The sequence below is a fragment of the Symsagittifera roscoffensis genome, chromosome 1, assembly GCF_963678635.1.
Source record: "Symsagittifera roscoffensis chromosome 1, txSymRosc1.1, whole genome shotgun sequence".
NCBI lineage: Eukaryota > Metazoa > Xenacoelomorpha > Acoela > Convolutidae > Symsagittifera > Symsagittifera roscoffensis.
Genome location: NC_087062.1, coordinates 99,666,709 through 99,691,167, shown reverse-complemented (window position 1 = coordinate 99,691,167; position 24,459 = coordinate 99,666,709). Strand labels below are relative to the sequence as shown.

Here is a 24,459-nt window from a genome sequence, read left to right as displayed (position 1 = left end):
ACGGATTTAAGGGAGGGGCGGGGGCGGACAGCTCCCTTCTCGTTAAGGATTCGACCCTTTGTCGACCGACCCCCTTTGTACTAATTTGAGATGTTCATTTTTGGCTGACGGAGCCTTAAGTTTTTTTAAAGGCACCTTTGGCGCCAATATTTACTACTTTTGAAGGGAGAGCGCGCGCCAAAAAACGCAATTTTTTGGACAAATTTTCCAAAGTGCCTAGCACGCCTTTTTTGGTCTGTTTCTTTTTAAAAATTCAAAGTTTTTCCAAAACAAGGTCCTTATAGTGCTTTAGAGAGCTCGGAAAATCAAAATTATCGAATTTTTCTGAAAACATAACCTCGCCCCACCTCTCGTAAAAATCCTTGATCCTTCCCTGACCATTTGTTTAATTTTTAAACCTTATTCCATTTTGATTTTTATTCGCCATTTTAGCCCCTTTGTTGCCTGATGTAATATTCGAAACCTATGACTATGGGATCATACACTATCAAGTAGTCCATAACAATTCCAACTTTGACACGATCACAGCTTCTGTTGAGCCTCCAGACGCTCCCCCTCTGAATAAATTGGAGGGATACTTTCTCGATCTGAAGTATGCAACTGTGTACACTCTAACCGTGCAAGTAGCGGTCGGGTCGAAGACTGACTGTGGACAAACAAAATCAGATGATCTTAGAGTTTCCCAGAAAATGAAAACAGCTCTTACACGTAACGTATAACGCTGAATCCAAGAGAGTTATTGGCCATGTAGGAATACTCGATTGTTAATGGGATCAATTAGTGCGTTTTTTAAGTTTTGGTGAAAGCCAGGAGCAGATTTAGGGGCGGGGGGGGGGGTTGCGGACGCTTCTTGCTTTCAGGTTTTTGACATCATCAGCAGTCAAAAGGCTCCCCAAAAGTGAAATTATTTTACGACATCCATTTTTGGCCACTTTACACAAATGTCATATAACTCTCAAATTACCAGAATTATTAGTTTCACCTGAGAATCACAATTATTCGGCCAAACAATTGACCAAATATTTTAAAAAAAAATGTGACATTGTTTTTTTATTGGCAATATCGGCAACCTTCGGCATTTTATTTGGGCGAAATTACAACAGCCTAAGTAATTTAGTTTTTGGACACATGTGAAAATCAGTAATAAACTTAAAAAAATTCATGACATTTAACTTCGCTCCGATTTCTTTGAACGAAACGAAAAAGATATTACCCATAATTTAGCATTATAACTCTAGAGAGCTGCAAAAATGTTGGAACAGACAGAATTAATTAAAAAGAGCAAATGACCAATTTCAGAAAATTTTGCATGCAAAAACTAATTTTTCAGACAAAAAGTATGTCTCTATGTCATCTAAAAATTCAAACTTGCAAGCAAAAATAGATCAAAATTAGGAGAATGCTCTTTTTGATTATTTCTGACAAGTCCGCACTTTTTTGAACTCTCTATACAGAGTTATGTGTACTTCTTTTTGCTTCTGTTAATGAAAAACGTAAGTTTTTTCCACGCCTTCGCATGTATGTATAGTTTTAGCTGCCAGTTGCTGTGCTACTTCTGCTACTCTGGCTTGTGACGAGAAGAATGTGACAGTATGGGCGGTGGCAATCACAGCATGTGTCATTTTTCTAATTGTCAGTGTGACGATGAACATCGTTTGCATCGCTTACATTTGCCGAGTGGACAGTCAGAAAACAACACGGTTAATTTGAACTTTTTTTGTAATTGCTGTAAGCTTTTCATGTATGGCTCATAAATCTGATTTGGAAATGAAGTTTTGACAGAAACTCTGAAAAATGATACAAATCATATGTTAGGTTATATTCAAACCATAAAAACAAAAAAAAATTTTTAGTAGAAATAATATTTTTTTACTGGTAAAATGAATTGAGTTGTACTAATAGGCAGGCGCTGATCTAGGAACTTCTCGAGGGGGGCGGACTTTCAAAAAAAAATTGACAATTTTGTTGACCTTTTTTTAAATTATTCTTTAGGTCGAACAAATTGATTTTCTGAGTTCTCCCAACCTATTGTAAAGACCCTAATTTGATCAATTTTTCTGCGCCGCAGTCAAACTTTTGAAAAAGGGCGTTGTTTAGGCACTTTTGGGAAAACTTCGACCAAAAAATTGCGTTTTTTCGGCGCGCGCTCCCCCTCAAAATTAGTATACATTGGCGCCAAAGGCGCCTATAGAAAAATTTTAAAGTCAGTCAGCCAAAAATTGGTATCTCAAAATAGTACAAAGGGGGACCCTTTGGGTCTGCGGGGGGTCGATTTCCTGAGGGGGCGTCCTCCCCTAAATCCGCAACTGTTTATAGAGATCAATTAAATTTAAAATGGTCGCAAAGTTTGAATAACTACTTGATCGCACATGAAAGATATTGTAATTTTATAAAATCATCTTCCTTTAAATCGGAGGAGTTGGGATCTAGCTTTTGTATAAATCGAAAACTAAAAAAGCAATAGGGTGTTTGCATTTTTTGAGATTCCATGATTAAATTTTTAATAACTATTTTGAAAAGAAATTTTGGCGAGCGATGAAGAGAGAAAAGTTTTTTTTTAGCTCTTCAGGGTTTTCCTAAAAACCATTTAAGTGATCAACACAAGAAACTGCTGTACAAGACTAAACAAATTTTTTCTTTTTTTTAACTTATTGCGCGACATGGCTTGAAAATGATTAATGCGAAATCGGCAGTGAGGCTGTGGAATCATGAGACAAACGGTTAAAAGATAAAGTGCATCTCCCGAAACTATCTTATTCAGCTAAATTTGCGGAATTCAGAAAAAATACTACGTAGTTTAGAACCATTTGCGGATTTGACAAGCTATTAATATTACATTTGCGCAAATTATGACTTTAAGTTCAACACTTTTTTTTGGTTTTTGTTCGACCATTAAAAATGGAGAGGAAATATGTGTTTGTTTTAGATTTTTTTGAACTTTTTTCTCGCAAAATCAGGTATCACAAAAATCGTTCGAATTGGTTGAATGATATAACATATTAAAGCCCAGTATCAAAAAATGTTCCTGTTGTGAGAAAATCAATTTTTTTTTTGGTTTTTAGCATAAATTCAAGCGAATAAAGCGAGCAAGCAGGCTCACAATTACTTATTTATGCGTAATTTAAGCCTCAAAAAACTTAGTTTTAATCAGGTGAATTTAGGGTTTTAGCGCCATTATGGAAACCAAAAACTTCGAAATTTCCCAAAATTTCTGCAAAAATTATGAAAAATTTTTATTTCAAAAAATTTGTTAAATAATTTATTTTGTTTTTCTTGCCATTTAAAAAAAAATTGTTTTACAATTTTCTTATTTCACAATGACTATAAAATGTGCCTAAGTTGTTGCATTTCGTTCAGGTCCCTTTATCACACCACACAGAAAAAACGAGGCTATTTTGAAATTAAAACTTTTTTAAAACTACGGTTGAAACATTGTGCTGCTTGCACAGTAACCGGCTATCCTTTTTTTTGTTTTTGGATGATGTTATTCACTTAAAAATTAAATTAAATTTAAGAAAAATGGATTCAGCTGTTAAATTTTGACATGTTCAAGCCTTGTCTCTAAAATCAACCGAAAATATACAATTATCTACGTTAACAAAATGTACAAGTTGGCCCCGTGATGTAACTGTAAAAGCACTTCAAAGCTCACTCAGACGTTTTTTTTATTCAAAAATATATTATTCAAACAAAGAAAATCTACGTTAGAACCTTTGTTTTTTTATCAGTTTTTCTGAAAATGAAAAACTTCGTTTTTTTTTTTGGTTCTCGCGCCAAAATTTAAACCACAAATCAAAAGGCAGCTGATGATTTGCAAGTTCAAGTTGGGCCCTAAAATACGAAAGAGTGGACTGACAGTTTTAAATACTTGCGAAAAGTAGAATAAATTAGAAGATTCTCATCTGGGTTGACAATCTTTCATTTTTGACTGTTTTACTAGTAGACTACCGATTGAACTACTAAAAACTACTGAACTGCAACTAAAACATAAGTACTTCTGGAAACTAAAGCACGCTGTACGCGTTTAAATTTTGTTAAATTGGAGTTTAGAATCTGTTTAGATACATTTTGATACATGGTTTTAATTTTACCTCTGCACTATTTTCTTTAGTTTATTACACAGTTGAGAATTTTTGTATATTTATGGAGCCAAAATCAATAAACTCTGAAGCTAGACAATGAGTTTCTCATAAAACCAATACCCTACTCATATTTTGAAAAAGATTTTTTTTTGATTTCATGATGAGACAGTAAAGTTTTAAAAACAAAGCTTTTTCATTCTAGCTGATCTTATATTGGTCCAAAATTTCTTTCAAAACCAATTTAATTATCAAATAAAAAAGAAATTGTAGAATGAATTTTAATTGATATTTTCAAAATATCACAAAATATCAAGTTTTGATACCTCCAATGCCCATGGGGCGAGACTATAAAAACCAGCCGTAAACCCATTCCCCCCTGATAGGTTTAACTGGAGAAAATACAATCATTTTTGAGAAAATAGTTTAGAGAAAAACATGTTTTCAATTCGAAAAATAACAAGTTTTAAAATTAGCTGAAGCTATTTACATCATACAAATTTTATTCAATAATGAAGGTAGACATTTTACGGTAGCTCATATGAGGTTAGATTGTACAGTTGATCAATAAACTTAAAATTTATAAAGTATTTGTGAATTTACATATTCTGTTTTCTATCAGTAAAAGACCCTGACAAACTTTTTATGATTAAAAACTCTATCTAATAAGACGAACTTACCTTTGGTTTCAAATCGAAACCAAACTGCTTGTGTCAGAACAAAACCGTGATTAGACCGACTGCATTTTCAATAATTGGAAAAGAAGTGTTGTTAAAAAAATAAGTAAAACTTCCTTGCAAATCATTCCTACTCACAAAGTGTAGAAAAACTGTTCACTTCTATATCTCTTTACGCTATATTTGGATAAATTTGCTTGTTTTCTATCATTTTGGAAAATTTTTGAGCTGAAATGGTTTGCCACAGACACTACGAGTTGTTAGACAACCAGTAAATAGCAAACAATATTTTAACCAAACGGGCAAAACTGGCATTTATCAAACCCTTATAGTTTGTGAGTATGACTACCAGTGGGATTTTTTTTGAAACTGAAAATCTCCATCGCAGCAAAAATTGCTTCATGTTCTTCATAGCTCGCAACAACCGGAGGCAACAAATAGAGTGCAAAATTTGCCTTTGGCTAACTAGGCAATGCTGTTGTTTCGACTTTTGTAGAAAAAAGTTAAAGAACAGTTTCGTCTTTTTAACAATCATTTTTCCAACGGATTTTGAACAGATTTTTTTATTATAATCTCTACGGACATTTTAAAACTTTCTCAAAAAGTTTAACGCCATGACCTCAATTTAAAAAAAAACTAACTCTCTGTTTAATTTTCTCAAACTTATGGGGAATTGAAATCTGCATATTTGGCAATATAACTGGAACCTGATCTAAACTATATTTTATGATTGGATAAATTAAATGTTTTACCAATGTAAAGTATTTAATATTAACCAATCATGATCCATCTAACTAACAACCCACTTATTTGTAAGTGCTGAAGTTACTTGTAATTTCAGCACCAGAGAGATTTGAATTTAACTTAGAAATTAGTTGGACTCTCCCGAGCACTTCAGCAGCCGCAATAAACCCGTATACCCTAGATCTATTGAGCCTAGCAGAGACTAGTTAAACAACCTGAGACTAGATAGTATAAGAGTAAGATTAGGATCGGTATTAGACTAAGAAGTTGCACGAATCTATCCGGCCGAAAATAAGATAGCGTGACGAGCAGACGGTGTACCCTATCCGAAATTACTCTATGAGTTACACCTCGGTCCTAACTCATCTGGTGCGACCATAAGTCTCGAACAAGACCTTACTAGATTAGAATTAACCAAAAATAGATTAGAAATTAGACAAAAACATTTACAAAATGTTATACGACAATAATTTAATTGAAATGTCTCTCCGACTCAATAGATCCGAGCCAATATTCCGAACCATAATAGAACTACCCGGAATTGGAAGAAGACATCGAACCAAAGACGACATACGACAAAGTAGAAACTTGCCGTATAGTTATATGATAGTTCGGCAAAAGCCAGAACAAACTTTTATATTTCGAATACTACTTGCAATGAATTTAGATTTCCATTTGCAAACATAAAACCTTGAAGTTAATCTTCAAAATCATTTCAGGCGCTAAACAAAATTAATATTATACAATAACGATTGATAAAAAGATCTAAGATCGTTTTCCTAAAATTCTGCAGTATTATACAAAACATGTTTGAAAAATATTTATTGGAAAATAAAAATAAAAATTAGCAGCATGACAATAAATGGTTAGTAATCATAAATCATCTTGTTGTTCCAGCTTCATCACCTAAAACATAACAGCAATCATCAACTCACTAATATCATCAAAACACTAAATCTTTCCTTTACACACATTTAAAATTTTATTAAAACTTAAAGTCACTTAATTTAAAATCAGATCATCAAGGCTTATCCTTGGATCTTAAATCATTTTCTATTCAGTTAAAATTTAAACTCGAACAAAACGACAAACACTAAAAAGAAAAATAATAACGAAACAAAGACAAATAACACGAAAAAGATTTTCAAAAAATCGAAACGCATTTTCAGAATCAGAAACCAACAGTTTAGACGAACTTTACAAACTAAAAGAATCAATAGATAAAAATTGCCCACAACACGATCAATTATATTTTTCTGACTCAGAAACAACTTCAAATTCATCACAAAGAGGAAAAAGAAGAATAAAAAAACAGCATAAACACAAACCAGTACATTTATACAATTGGAATCAACCAATTCGACACATTAATAATTACATATTAACAGTCATCGAACGAAAAAATGAGTTCAACGCACACCCCAGGTGACGAAACTCCAGATGATGATGAAATCTTTCCTTTTATAGTAGATGCAGATACTGATAGAGGACAACACATATTTTGTCAAAATTTACTCGTAAATTTATTTGAACCCGGAATCAGTCCATGTAAAACAGAGTTCCCCGATGTAAAAATCAAAAGACAAATCATAGATCACTATCTAAAAGATATATGCAACATAACACAACAGTATGGAATCTACTCTATAGAATTCACTTCCCCAAACCATAATAATAGAACATATACTATTCAAACAGACGATCTTGATTTAGAATTTTCAAAAGTTTTTTCAGAATATATAAAAAGCATCCAATACCATAACTCACAAAGAGCAAACTCCATTTTCACCAATGAAGTTTTCGCAATAATATATAGTTATATTTCGATATTAGAAAATGAACTCCCATTAACAAATGTCTCACCGACAGAAACATCCAAACATTTAAGAGTACGACATGAAATTACACTACTCTCTAGTTATTTAAACATCATTAAAGAAAATTTCACGAAAGATGACGTTTCACAACATACCAAACACGATTTACAAAAAATTTTGGCATGGTTCATAATAGATTATTTCACACACAATATTGATTTAATTGCACAAGCAAGAAAAAATTTTAGACCCCAAAATTCGAACGATGATACCGCTATCACAGAACAATCAGATTATGTTTGGGACCCCGAATGGTCTCATCCCGCATTTATAAGCTTTCCACAATCAATCTCAAGTCAAGCAATAGGTACAATATCTTACATAAGAGATTACGTAAGAGTAATACCATTAACAATCGATGCAACACCATTAAACTATAATACATTTTTACCCGATACACAAAATAATAGTTTAAACTCTACAGTCATACACAACGAAAACCTTAATGGAACTAGGAATCTTACTCAACAAGATATCCAGACACCATCACACTTCATAAATGAAGAAATCGTATACACAACAACTACACAACAAAGTATTTCACCAATACGCCCAAATTTAACAACACCAAGAAATACAAATCCTTCACAAACACAGGTAACCTTACAATCAACCGTTAAACCTTCGGTTGCCCCTAAATATTCACATATGGATTACCAAACATACAAACCCATGACAATACCATCAAAAACACGCAAAACATTCACTAGAAACAACTTTGCAGACCATAATTATAATTATACACATCCATCAAAAACAAATTATCAACCACAAAGGAATTTTAACCAATATACAAAACCTCGAAACTGGGATAACCCAACAGCCCAATATAATTCCAAAAATTTTCAACCAAATCCTCCACAGGATCGCAGTGAAAATTACCCATTTTTTCAACAAAATAAAAATAAAAAAACAAACATCTTATCAAATGGATTATTTATCCTCAGATGATGATTTCTTACAACCAGATATATTTGCACAAAATACTCAAGAATATCGTAGACAAGGAATACAAAAAACACGTACAAATCATAGAAATTTTTCTCCACAATCAATAGATGCACAATATCAACAACCAATTCAACAACAAAATCCAATTAATATACAATCTTTTCAACCAATTCAACAACAAAATCCAATGACTACACACTCGTATCAACCATCACAAATGCAAAACGAAATACCACTCCCATATTATCTCCAACAACATGAAATAACAAGAAACCAACTTTCAAATTTTTCTCAAATGCCAAATGCAGCAGAATCATTACAAATGACAATGAATCCATACCTAATGGGTGGATCATCAATAACATCAAACAAACCTTTAATGGTTTTCACAGGAACAGACCCTGAATACTCTGTAGAAGATTATTTAAATGCAGTAACAGCAAACCTGATTTTAAATATTGGACCTGAACCAATTAATACGCCACTACATCAAAACTGGATACATCGACGCACAGCGTTAATACAAACAACCTTAGATGGCGCAGCCCAAAAATGGTTTTCAGTACTACCTCAAGAAATAAAATCAAACTGGAAAAGATTTACACAAGAATTTTCAAAAATGTTTGACTCCGAAAGAAACAAACAACAACAAAGAGTTTTATGTAATGAAATTCGCAGATTACCAAACGAAACCATCAAGCAAATAGCAGTACGAATCGAAACACTAGTTCGAAAAGCATACTCATTAAATACACATGACTATAAAAACACAAAGATGACAGAAATCTTAATGATGACCTTAACACCACAATTAAGGAAAATAGCAATAAAAAAGAGAGCATCCCATCCTTCTTCAATTCGAGAACCCGATTTAGATTTTAGAAAACTAGTAGACAAACTAGAACAAGCAGAAATCACGATGAAACTAGAAGAAACGGAAAATCTGAAATTACAATACGTTAACAGAATTGAAACGACTCCCACTAATATTAATAATATACAGGAATCAGAAACAGACCTCGTTGAAAAAATCACTGAAATACTCAATATTTACGAAAAGAACCCGAACTTTAAAGGCAAACCATCTTTAAAAAAATGGTGTAATTATTGCCGACGATACGGACATAGTATTTCCGAATGTAGACAAAAACAGCAAGATAGTCAAAATAAACCTCAAAAATACAAAGAACCAAATAAATCATTTTATCAATACATGAAAAAAGATCAAAATCTACCAAACAAAAATGTATACAGCAACAACAGTTCAGGAAAACCACTCCCGAACAATACAAGCTATACAAGAAATCAATCACCATATAACTCAAGTTATAGAGGAAGATCACCAGAACGAAGAAACACGTATAATCCATCACAAAATCACTACAATAGACCAAATAGTAGAAATAACTACTCCAGATCAAATTCAAATACACAACGATTTGTTTCTAGATCTAATTCTCAATCAAGAAATAACTACTATCCAAACAACCAATCACGAAATTCATCATACAATAAGAATAGAAACTACTCCTATAATAGAAATAGAAGTTATTCAAACAACCGAAACCAGAATTACCCGAACAATCGATCAAGGAATAACTCATATAATAGATCGAACTATAACAGACCAAACAATAACTACCAAAACAGATCGCGAAATAATTCACAAAATCGACACCCAAGTTATAATAATCGTTACAGAAATTATTCCCAATCACCACATAGGAATAATAATAACTATAATAATTCTAATAATCGTCATAGAAGTAATACACCTAAACATCAAAGGCAAATCAATCAAGTACAATCTAACCCAGAAACAACATCAGACCCTCCAGGTATTGATGACACAGTAACTGATGCGTTACAACTCAATCAAATAAACTGTACATCATCAGATTCAGAAAGTGATACTGAAAACACTCTTGCTATCAATATGATAAAAGTCGAAAATGACTATGAATCTGTCATATATGAACAACCCTTTCCATCACATATATATGAAAATCAATCAGAATTTCTTCAAAATAATTACACTACACCCATAAATTCCACACCAACGACGCAAGAAACAAACGAGATAAACACTACAAATCAAACCAATAGAAATACCAAAACAAAATGCTTGAATACAAACCACATTTATCAAAATATACAAAAAGAACAACCCAAAGAAAAAATTTGGACAATACCATTTCTCTTAGAAAGCCCAAGAAATAAAGAATTTCAACCACCAGACCTTGAAATAGATTTTTTAATTGATTCAGGAGCAGAATCAAACATAATAAACATTCCCACATGGAATGAAATAAAAACTTTACATCCAAAGCTAACACCTCTTGAAACCTCCAGTAAGCTAGCAACAGCACAAGGATCAACATTGATAAACTACGGAAAAATCCAATTATTTCTCCTCCCTACCAGAACAATGGAGCAAAGCAAAATTCTAAACAAGCCATTTAAACAAATATTCCATATCACTGATATTAAATATAATATCATTGGAATACCATTTATTACCAAGTATATACCAACAATTAACATACTAAATAGTAAAATATTAATCAAAGATAAATATACAAAAACAAAAGAAACATCATTAACATTTTTTCAAAGATTAAATAAACAACCACCATTCTTTTCAAAATTTTATCCGATATTTAACCAACAAAGAAAACACCTGAAACCACTATCAGGAAACATCTATAATTTCTCAATAAAACAAGTTCATCAATATGATAAAGAACAAAACAAACAAAAATTTTATATGTCAGATTTTGAATTCAAACCTATTCATAAATTTTTCAAAATCACAATCTCTTCAATAAAATATTTGAAAAATTCGAATTCAGATATTATTTCCTTACATGTTTATAACAACACACCTTACCAAGTAACATTACCTTTAGGACTTTTAGGATATTGTGAAACTAACGCTACAATATCACCAATACACGAAAAAGCCTATCGCGTAAATAATATACTCCAATTACTAGATATTTGCCAGTCTACAATTCTTAATGAAGAATTATCTATAAATAATATAATAAGTAACGAAAACAGAAATACGGATTATTTCACAAAAACTCCATATTTCAAACCTACATTCAACATAAGTAACTACACAGCAGACCAACAGAAATTTTTAACAATGTTTAATTTCCAACATTCACAAATAACACAAGACGAATTCGAAAAGTTAGCCAAACAGCTAATTCAATATTCATCAGTCTATGCAACATCAAAATTCGATGTTGGCAAAATCAGTTCATCACTACATCTCCCATTAAAACCAGACGCAGTTTTCAAAAAACAAAGAGCAAGTAAAGTACCAATTCACTTACATGATAAAGTAAACAGATTACTCGATATTTTAGAACAATACAACATTATATCACCGGTTAATAAAGAGGAACAACCAAAAGGCAACACATTCATCAACCCCGTTATCATTCTAGCTAAAGGAGAATCATTAAAAATCGTTCTCGACGCTAGATACCTCAATTCACTCATAGATGAATCAAAATGTAATTGGCCCATTGAACCAATACAAGTTATTTTAACAAAAATAAACGGCAAATACTTTACAACCGCCGATATGAATAGTGCATACAATCAAATGCCACTAGATGAACAATCACGACGTTTGACACAATTTGTTATCGGAAACCAACAATATGAATTCAACCGCTTATTCTATGGAATATCCATAGGACCAGCAGCATTTTCAGCCTTTATGAGCAAAATTTTTAGACCACTAATACTCAAGAAAAACGCAATCACCTATTTAGACGATGTTTTTATGCAATCACAAACAAAAGACGAAATGTTCAAAGTTTTAGAAACATATCACCAAATACTTCAGAATGAAAATCTGAAGGCCGCCCCCGATAAATCACACTTCTTTTTGACAAGAGTTAAATTCTTAGGACATAACATAGAAAGAAAAACAATCACTCCACTGAAATCACGCATTGACGCTATTCAAAAACTTCAACCACCAACAAATAAAAAGAAAATCCAAGAGTTCCTTGGAATGTTAAACTTTTTAAGTAAATATGTTTATAAAATGCAATTATATCTACGACCATTTTATAACATCCTTAGACAACAAAACAACTTTGAATGGAATACAGAACATCAAACACGATTCGAAGAAATAAAGAAACTTTTAACTGAACAAATTTCAAACACAATTCCAGACCCTGATCAACCATTTTATGCAATGTGCGATGCTTCGAACTTTGGCATCGGTGCAGCACTATTACAATCACATAATGGTACAAATAAAATGAACCTTATATCCGCAAACTCCCGATTATTCACTCAAGCAGAGCTACGACTCTCAACCCTAATGAGAGAATGTACAGCCATAATCTATACACTGACAGAATATGAATTTCTGATACTTGGATCAAAACATCCCACAGTTTTATTCACAGACCACAAACCAATCATTTTTCTTTTTACACAAAAATCTAACCCAAACCACCGAGTTTACAGATTTCAATTAATTCTAATGAAGTTTCCAAACTTACATATAGTTTGGACTGCAGGAAAAAATCTTGCATTACCAGACACCTTAAGTCGAAATACACCACCTGAATTACTTACACGAAAAACAACAGTTGAAATACCCAAAAATATAAAATTCTACCTTGCAGAAAACGAAACATCACCTCGATTAGAATGCAAATATGCAGTTAAAACTGATATTGAACAATCACAAATAAATAACTTACAACATTTCCCACTTTATTTAGATTGTCAAAATAATCATTATGAAGTTGATCTACTTGGAACATCAACTTTCAAACCAATCCCATATTCTCAATGGATAAAAAGTAACACCCAACAAAAACGAACAAAACAACACCTACCTAAGAAAGACCATTTTCCACTAATTGAAAAAGAAGATTTAACTGATAAAATAAATTTATCAGGACCACAAACAAATGATTCAAAATACACAATAAATCAAGTTTTTGACCTTCACGACCCACTTGATACAATACCTTTATCTAAATTAGAAATCGAAAACATTTTTCTCCCCCCAACAGAAACAATTACAATTTCAACACTGAAACAATATCAAAACCTTGACCCAGTAATTCGACAACTAAAATCATGGCATAAATATAAAACTAAACCTATCAAAGCAGATTCAACCATTCTAGGAAACAAAACACTCCTCCGATACTTTCGCAATTTTAACAATACAACAATTAACGAAAATACAGACCTTTTAGAGTATAACCTGAATGAATCTACAGTTCCCTGTCTCCCTTTAAGTATGATTCTTATAGCTTTTAATATTTCACATACACAAAATATTAAAGGACACTCTGGATCAGAGAAAACATATTCAAATTTTATACAAAATTTTTACTTCCCAAATGCACCAATTTGGATAAAAGTACTATGCAATGATTGTATAGTATGTCAACTAAATAAACCTTACCCAAATCAAAAACAAATAGCACAAAAACAAGATTTTAAAGGACAAAGTCTGTACTTTAATCACCGTATCTCATTTGATACCAAAGGACCAATTTCACCCTCATCCGAAGGAAACTCCTACATTATGGTAATTGTTGACGCATTTACACATTATGTAGCACTTAACCCAGTACCACATTGTAACGCTTATTACGCATACACAACACTCTATGAACACTGGATAGCAAAATTTGGACTACCAGAAATTTTAGTTACAGACAATGGTACAGAATTCATAAATAATGAAATAATAACACTATGTCATTTATACAACATTAAACACAAACCACGTACATCTCATGCACCTTGGACAAACGGCTTAGTCGAAGGTATGAACCGTTCACTACAAGAATATCTTAGATGTATCATCAACGGAAATGATACAAAATATACCGAATGGTCAGCAGATGTAAAATTATTCCCCTTAGCATATAATTCACAAATCACAACAACTTTAGGAATGTCACCATATGAAATGGTTTTCAACCAAAAGCCACGCAAACCAATAATGTTTACAGCAAATTCCCATAAAAACGCACAAGGTTATTGTCAACCAACTAAAGACTCAATTTGTTATAACCTACCTTTACATACACACGATGAAGATCATTTTCATCACCCACAAATTCTTAAATTAGCCTCCGGTACACACACCGAATGGATTTTAAATAGAGATAAGAAACACAATGAAATTTACCAAAAAATAACGAAAAAGTTATTACAAAGACAAAACATAAATGAACAAATCAATTCACGTTTTACACCAGCTTCCGATTTAAAAATTGGAACATTTGTTTTAATACCTAATTTTAATACTCAAAAAGGAATTTCTAAAAAATTACAACCCCTCCGAAAAGGACCCTACCAAATAATTGCAAAACCCACTGATGTCACATATAAAATTACCGACTCAAACAAAAAAGAAATCGTTCAACATCGAAACAACCTATTACCTTATTACCCAAAAGAATACGCACTCCGCGAATTAACCCAATTATATTCTTTCACAGGATTAAAAATCATTCAAAACGAACCACATCTGAAAAACACAAAACAAAAAAAAGATAACCCCACCGAAAATCAAAACACAAAACCAACCGCCACCAAAAACAATACACAAAATCATAAAGAATCTCCAAAACTAAGAAAAAATAGAAAAATGACAGAACAAATAATACCCCAAGAAGAAATAGACAAATCAGAACATAGAAAAACAACAAGACTCCGAAATCAACCACGTAAAAACTACAAAATGTTCATCCCCCAATCTAAAATATTAAAGAAAGTAGAATTTAAAAAGTAATTTTAAGATCTCATACTTCACAATCTTGAAACCTCCGTAACATTTTTCATTTCAATTTTTCAAAATAACATGCTCACAAGTACGCAATAATTCTAGTTCATAATCAACCAATAGGATTCATCCAATCCGCCACCTTCTCTAACTCAAACTAAGATCAATTAGACGAATAATCTAGAACTCCAGGCACATCTCTAACTATAACTTCACAACCTCCAGGTCAAAAATAAGCAAACCACTCCAACTTGACAGTTAAAATAAATATCACCATAATACCGTACCCCTCCCTTATCTAATAACCCAAAGATCAACAATATTTCCCCAACTCAGACCACGAATACCCCCAAAACAAATTTGATAACTTAGCCTAAAGTAACAAAATGAAGATTTTAATTAGCCTAAAGTATAAAAATCTCACCATACCCCGGATCATTTGACAAACAAAAATAAAGCAAAAGACGACCTCCCAGTCACCATGAAAATTGCCCCCAACAATTTTTTACAAAACTCAACCCACTTGTCAAAAAACTAATAAATAATTCGACCACACTAGAAAATCGCCTCAAACAGCAAAAAATATTCGACCAAGAGATCATTTCTTAAATGCTTTTCTCTCAAACAGTCGCTCAAATATTTATCAATTTTAAACATTTTTTTTCAATACTTCAAGCCTTTATAATATTTCTTTTTGATATCATTGAATCTTTTCTAATAATCATAATAATTTTTTGTAACATTTTTTTAATTTTCTACACAATAATTGAACTATTCCTCCAACTTTCCAAAACCCTTGAATATATCCACAGGTACGATTTTAACAACTTGTCTAAATGATACGAACAATTTTCAGTAGAACTGATATTTTTTTATTGTTTGTAATTTTCATAACATTTCTATCATCCCTCATTTTGACCATATGTAAATGCATAAAGAAAGCAATCATCACGTTTGCCCTAGCAACAATTTTTTTAATTATTTTTTTAGAAGAATATTATAATAAACATAAACCTTCTCACTAAAGTAACAATTCAAAAATCCATCAAAAATTGCTACCCAACAGTCACAGAATCAGTCTTCACCGACATCATCCCAAGATAATCCAACACCACCTTCAACTACTCAAAATCCTCAAACATCTACACGAATTTCTTTTCAAGACAATCCATACACTTTTGAAGAACGGCACGCTCGTTTATCTGAACCACTAGAACCAGTTCAACGACAAGCATCCCTAAGTGAACCAACATATAATCTTTACCCAACACTACCACAAGAACTAAGTAGAATACGAAACCTTAGTCAAAACCAAAACACAGCAGAAATAAATAGACAAATTATACATCCTCGACGAAATAGAAATTTTCAAACTCCCCGAGTTCATTTTGATATACCTCAATCCCCAACACAAACCACTCCAGAAAACACCACTGGTATCACACCAATACTCCTACACTTTTTTCACAACGAAGCACTTCAAGTCTACCTTCAGACTACTTAGGTTCAACACCAACATCTGAACAGATACGTGAAAATCCCTTTAACCCCCCAAACCTAACATCACGACTGCCATATTGGACTACAAATTCATTCACACAAGGTGAACCAAATTTAGTCAATGACCCCATAGATATTTTTACGGATACAACAACATCCTCATCACTACCAGAAACATTATCACTACCATCAACACCATCAATAAGTCAATTTTCACCACTACCCTTTAACTTAAATTTTCCAAATAATCTCGACGCCAGATATCGAGAACAATCATCAATAAATATTCCTTTAAGATTAGATTGGAACACATTCACAGCACCTCCACCACTATTTGGACAACATCAAGAAAGTAACCGCCTTCATAACTGGGCACTTAATAGATTACAATATCGCCAAGATATTCACAACGATATCCGTGATCACAATATTCAAATACTCCAACAAAACAGTTTACAATTAAAGTTTGAAATCACAGTTAAGTTAAATAACATTACCCAACATCCCTACCCATTAAATCCACCTAACATAACAGCTCAATCACTACCACCACCGTTTATAACTACTGAAGTAATATACAAATACGACAGATACACCAAAAACACAATTGGTTACATTACATTTTATAACCCATACTCAGGATTATCATACACATGTATATTCTAAAATTATTAATTTTTCTCCAAACCCTTTTTCTAATAACCTCAAATCAAAACATAAACCCTTCCCCTCGTACAGGACCACAAGATTTATTAGTAACACATTACGATTGCGAAGAAAATGAACAAAAAACACTACATAAATATGCAATCAATCAGGTATCACAATGTGAAACAGAACCACAAGCTATAGAAACCACAGATATAATAGCAACACTCTATTCAAAAGCCCGAGCAACAACAGTTACAGGTTATAAATTCACAGCAACATTTTCCGAAAAGAAAGTACATTGTTCACAAGTCTCGAACGGAAACAAAAACCGACTTGACCATGAATCATTCTACCAAAGTAATATAGAACGTCTTTTACATCTCAATCCCGACGATTGTAAAAATGAATTACTTAGACTAAACATCACACAAAATAAAAACTCCCAAAGAAAGTTAGTTAATTTTCAAGTTTTTTCAGACTCTGTACATCAATCACAACTTGAAAGACACCAAGGACATATAAAACTAGACGAAAAATACCCGTATAACGGCGCACACGGACGATTAACCTATGACCTACATGACAAACATTGGATACCACACATTGGTATAAATAACCCATCAAACTGCAAAGCAGACACAAAAAATAAAGGATACCAAGAAATAATGTTTTTCGATTGGAAAATACAACTCGAAAAAATACAACTCACACGAGATTTATCTGATAATACAATGATCTATCAAGGAATCCGACTACCTTGTAAAAATGATCAAGGATATTGCGACCCTACAACAAGAACACAAGCAACAATTGTTTGGTTCCCCGAAGACACATGTACAACATTTCAAGTAGCAAAAATACACGCTCGTATGATAAAATTTCACGAAAAATATTTCATACAATCAATTCCATATGAACAAGTCCATCCATCACGCAAACTAAGTTCCGATTTTAGAAACATAGATAATATAGAAAATAAATTGACACGTTTTCAAATATCTCAAGAAACAGAACTTGCATGTAAATACAGGAATCCACTTCACAGAACACAATACTCTGAAATATTAGTTGAATATGAAAAAGGATTCGACATGACCACTGGTAAAGTAAAAATCGACCCATACGCCACAGGTCATCCTCCAAACGAAGGAACATCCTATATACCAGTTAATTTTCAAAAAAGCAACGGACAACCTGGTGGACATCTAAAACCTTATGACACCAGAAGCACACGCTTACAAGAATTATCACTAATGAATACTACATATTTTGGTAATATCCACTATGATATTCATTTGGATATGAAACTAGACTATACAATTAGTCGCATTTTTCAAGAAATGTCACTCTCCGAATTAGAAACACTACATCAACTATGCGAATTAGAACGAACACAAATACTACAATCACTTGCACTAGCAGTATTAAAAATACCCTACGCAGGATACTTATTATCAGGAAATAGATCAAATTTTTTAGACTACGAAGGAAACATCTTATGGTTTTATACTTGTACTAAAAAAGTATCACCACTATACGTTTTTGAAGATAAACGATGTTATAAAAGAATCCCTATCTTTTATAAGAATAAAGTACATTTCGTGGATACACTTTCACGAAGAACCTATTTCTGGGATACCGCAGTCCCATGTGGATCAGAAAATAGCCACAATGTAGTACAACTAAACCCTGATGAAAACAAATATTATCTTCTCACTCCATATCCCACATTAATGCAATCACTCAAAAAATTTTCACCAGAAAGCATTCGCGCTATTGCTCGAAACCCAAATATAGACTTACAATCAATAGGAATCTATTCAAAATCAGATATTCAACATCACATTAGAACACAACAATTCCAAGAATTATTAACCAAAATGGACACTATACAAAGACAATCAATAGACCAAAATTTACGCAAACTTGCAGAAACCGCAGGATTTGCCGATATCTACACGCAAGACTATAGCGGATATTTTAAAGACATTAAAGATTATATATATCTAAACGGCGAAAAATAGCGTCCCCAAGATATATCACCAATCAACATTTTTAGCTTTGTTACACTCAAAAATGAGATCCTCGATTTTCTAGGATGGCCCTACTACATCTTAGAAAAATTGACTATTTTATACGCAATGTTCAACTTTATTGGATTTCTTTTCTCACTCTTAAAAGGAATCTACAATACATGTGCTATACACACACAAGTAAACAGACAAGCAAGCGTAGCACGCATACTCTTTGCAGGATTTTTTGGAATTTTTTCCACATCTATAAACAAAATTCTTTTAGACGCACAAATAAAAGAAAATAACACAAAAATAACAACACGACAAAATACATACGACGAAGAACATAACAATGTCGACACACAGCCAACGGCACCACAATTACCACCCCTACCAAATAACCATCCACTATCCCTAGTCCCACGAAATTTTCGAAATTTAGCCATCACACATAATCCCAATTTTAGACTCAATACATCGCAAAGTCCCGTCCAACATATAATAACACATCAATCACAAGATGATAATACTTATGAACAAATTATTGAACAACCCCATACCACCGCTTTTCAATCTCAAAATAATAATTTTTTTAGCCCACGATGAGCCGCCAACTTGGATCACTCCATCGATCAAATTCCCATCCAACCAACCTTCCTTCTTCAATCCCAATAATACCACTTTTTGCTTTTCCGCCACCCGATTTTCCATCTAGCAATGTAACATCAGGCATGAATTCCGACACTAACTCACAAATTTCAGTTTTATACTCCATCTCACAGCTAAATAACCCGAATATTGAAACCCCCGATGAATTTGCCGACTCAGAACCATCTCCATCCAATAATTTTCATAACCCTTCTCATTTTTCTCAACCTCCTTTTCAACCCATATTGTCAAATAACCCTGACCCGATCACTCCCACACCCTCTTATGCTTCCCAAGTTACCCCAACCTATTCCTCATACCATTCTGACCAATCATCTCCAGACACCCCCCGAATCTCCCCAGAGCTAGACAATTTTATTACCCTCCAACAACAACCCTACCACCTTAACACCCCGACCATAAACCAAATCTCCTCCACTACCAATTCATCCAATCCCCCTACACCCTCTTCAAATTATACTGAATCATTAGCACCATCATCCACATCAACTGAATCCTCACTCAACACTAATAGAGCTTACCGCACTTTTAAAAGAAAGTTCCCCAACCATCCTTTCCCAGCAAAACCAGGAACAGCCCGTGAATACATCAACCACCCCCAGCATACTAACACCAAAGAATTTTTAGCTATCACTTTACCCTCATTTCCACAATACACCTTAAACACCCCTCATGACGCTAACGAAACACGCAACTTTGTAGACGAATACGTTTTAATGCCCACTCTCTCTTGGACCTCATACTATCATTTCACTAACCCTCTTTGCTTACCTTTAACCAACACTTCCATCGATATAGACCGAAACAAAGACATGCTATATCGACTAACTACACCACTCACCGCTAGACAATTTACTTACGTAGGATATAAAAAATCACTAAAAATACACACTGCACCTAGAGCTAATGAATATACACTAGAATACTACGATCACAACATCATCAGAGCTAACCAAGATCAATTCTTAGACGACGATCGCTTCGCTAATCCACAAATCACCGAGAAATTTTTCATCAAGACACCATATGTATTTACACTAAATATTTTCGACCGAAAGTTTGATCACATTATTTCAGAAGCACTAACAAACACACAAGCATACGAAAGTTTTAAAGAACGCTTCCAAATCTTTTCACTAACCTTTCATTTTCTTGCACCACACGAAAGAGATTTGCACTGCTCACATGATATTATGTTGCGCACTAAACAAACACATACATACAGTTACTATCGTTTCATCCAAAATCACTTTGACCTCCACACACCCTCTAGACAACCACACCATCGCTTTCAATTCATCAATTCAAAATACACTTCACCGTATTTCCTAAATTTCACATATTGTATTAAAGATACTAACCTCCATGGTATTCTCCGTAACTATGACCCCATAACCCAAATGTACATTTTCTGCCCCATCACCAAGACCTTCAACGCCGAAGAATCCCGACCCTTCCTTATCCCGCACGAGTTCCTACAACCTATAGAAATCCCAATTCTAGAATTCATCCACAATACTAAATTTAACCACAAATTATATAACTTAATCCAAAACACACCTTATGAGTTTGCAGTAGGCACTGAAGAACTAACCACCATTAAGGCACTTCAATTGCTTTGGCCACTGCTTCAAACTAAAAATATCATCCGCATCTTAGCTAAACTACTAACAACTTCAGAACTAATTCACGATATCTTCCCCCACGGTTTTTTCCCCGACGACTAACAGGTAAGTATGAATTAAATGAATATTACTAACTAATTAAAATATTAAAAAACTCACCATTCTTTATTCATGTTTTCTTTAGATTTTTAGCCTTCATCTTCGATCATCTGAAAAATTCACAAAAGAAAAATAAAAAATAGCAAACTTCTTCAAAACTGTTTAAGACCCTTTTAACTTTTGCACCAACAATTAAATAAATATAATACCAATGCAGTAAATTAATTTATAAAATTTTCCCCCAAAGCAGTAATTCTACATATGATGAAAATTTGTATCTTAAAATTCCCCCATTACTAGCAGTAAATTTCCAAATTCTATGCAGTAAATTAATAAAATGCAATTGCAGTACTAACCTTTTGATATTTTCATTCATTCGCACAGAAATTCTATCCACACTCGCACAGCTCGCCCACGAAGAATTGTTTAAAATAATGAATTTCAGTTTCAAGTTTTCACACTCAACAACTCTAACATATAATAACAAGTTTCAAACTTTCCTTTAACCCGGTTGGAAAGGAATCATATACTAAACAAAACTAACCAACGCAGCTTACTAAATACCACAAATCATAAAATAACAGCATGACTAAGAAAAGGAAACCAACGGTACCCAAACCGGATTAACCCAGTTTAAAACTGGATAATTTATTCTTTTGAAGACTATTACAAAGTCTTAGAAAGAAATAATAAAACACAAAAAAGTCAAAAGACAAACCCATACCACAAACAATTTGCTTTTTAGTAAAAGTACATAACCAACAAAACATAAGTAAAACCACAACAAACCCAACATAAAATGTTATCACATAACAGGACCCCTCATAAAAACCGCATGAAATCATACTCCCACACCTGGCCTAACCCACCAGGAAAGGACGTCCTGAGCATGCTCTATAGCCGGCCTAACCCACCGTGCTACATCCACGCTTTGTGACCACACCTTTATTTTTAATAAGAGCTACTCAAGGGTGAGTAACTCTTCAAAATAACCGAACTAAAACAAAAAGCTTTTGTGAAAACAACTAACAAAAATCATTATTAAAAAATACTAAATTAATAAAAGATTTATAAAATGTAAAATTACATGATGCAATATATAGATCAGAATACAACACCAAGGACGAACATCAAAAGACAAGACGACCTCACTACACTCGAGAGAGAATGACCAACTACAATCGATATGCCGCTCACAATCACAACTCAAAGGATTTAGAGTACGACTTGACTTCGCAGAAAAGGACTTCATTGAACTAGACCAATGACCACCTCGATGTTCAAGTATACGTACAGATCCGAGTAACCAGGCATCCCCTCCACGCACAATCTCCACGCCATTCCCGAGCTAGATCAAACACAAAAGAAGTTCTTTCCGAAGAACAGAAAAACCTGACATAGCCAACCATTCTGAAACCAGAATTGATGCTGTTGCAGAGACTCAGTCGTTGTCACAAGAAGAACACAACGTCTTGTGTCCTCAATTCCAGATCCCTGGAACTTCCTTAACAAAAAGGAAACAAAAGAAAAATGATGTTCGCCAAATACCAACGTCCATCATCCATCCTTGAATTACAGAAGAACTGTTCTAAAAAACTCTGTAAAACCCGGATGGGTGGAACCTGATCTAAACTATATTTTATGATTGGATAAATTAAATGTTTTACCAATGTAAAGTATTTAATATTAACCAATCATGATCCATCTAACTAACAACCCACTTATTTGTAAGTGCTGAAGTTACTTGTAATTTCAGCACCAGAGAGATTTGAATTTAACTTAGAAATTAGTTGGACTCTCCCGAGCACTTCAGCAGCCGCAATAAACCCGTATACCCTAGATCTATTGAGCCTAGCAGAGACTAGTTAAACAACCTGAGACTAGATAGTATAAGAGTAAGATTAGGATCGGTATTAGACTAAGAAGTTGCACGAATCTATACGGCCGAAAATAAGATAGCGTGACGAGCAGACGGTGTACCCTATCCGAAATTACTCTATGAGTTACACCTCGGTCCTAACTCATAACCCTACTCAAAAATTGCTCAAAATAAAATGAAGCAGTTTAATTGGTCTTTGTAAAACACTACTAGACGCTAATTGAAACACTTTTTAGCTTAAATATCTGGCAGAGGAGCTGAAAAATTTCATGGTTTCCAAAAGTTATTAATACTATTACATAGACGCTAAAGGGCACTCAAAACCTTTAGGGTTTTGACCATTCTTGTTTGATTTGAAATTATGTTTTGTAGATTAACTAGATTTTAATCACATAACATTGAAAAGTTAGTATAGAACAACTGTTTTTTGCACTTTAGAAACTCAACAGGAAAAACAAACCAAGAACTCAACGGAAAGATGGAACTGAACACCATTTCACAGTGAGTTCATTTCCAATAATGATCAACAGCTTTTACTGTTTTTGCCCTTTTTGCTGCGAACTTTGACTCGTCATGAAATTAAATGTTTAAGACAGTGGTGGCGTGATCAAGAATATTCCGAAGAGCTACGGTTTTGCTTTTTTAAATAGTTTGAACCCCTTTATTTAGATATGCCTTTTTAGGTCAAATAAAAGGCAGCCTTTCCTAATGCCGTAGAGAACCTATTTTGTCAAAGTATTGAGCGCCACAGACAAAATTTTGAAAAAGCAGGCCAACATGACATTTTAGAGCCCATGTTGAATGAACGTTGTTTTTGGCAAAAAACAATCGCGTTTTTTAACCGCGGCTTACGGTCAGGTCAACCAAACAAGGATGTTAGAAACCAGTGGCAAATGGAGG

At 33.4% G+C, this 24,459-nt stretch overlaps 2 protein-coding genes across 2 annotated transcripts in view; both read left to right on the top strand.

The window, feature by feature from the left end:
- The window catches only part of LOC134841241 (uncharacterized), a 39,770-nt gene extending 15,706 nt beyond the window's left edge, over window positions 1-24,064 (top strand). Inside the window, exons 8-10 of the mRNA XM_063857100.1 lie at window positions 433-708; window positions 1,535-1,700; window positions 23,998-24,064. Coding sequence (XP_063713170.1) covers window positions 433-708; window positions 1,535-1,700; window positions 23,998-24,064 — 509 coding nt within the window. The remainder of the gene's footprint in view (window positions 1-432; window positions 709-1,534; window positions 1,701-23,997) is intronic.
- LOC134853382 (uncharacterized) overlaps window positions 1-24,459 on the top strand; it is a 540,493-nt gene that overhangs the window by 257,045 nt on the left and 258,989 nt on the right. The gene's annotated exons all lie outside the window — the stretch shown is intronic.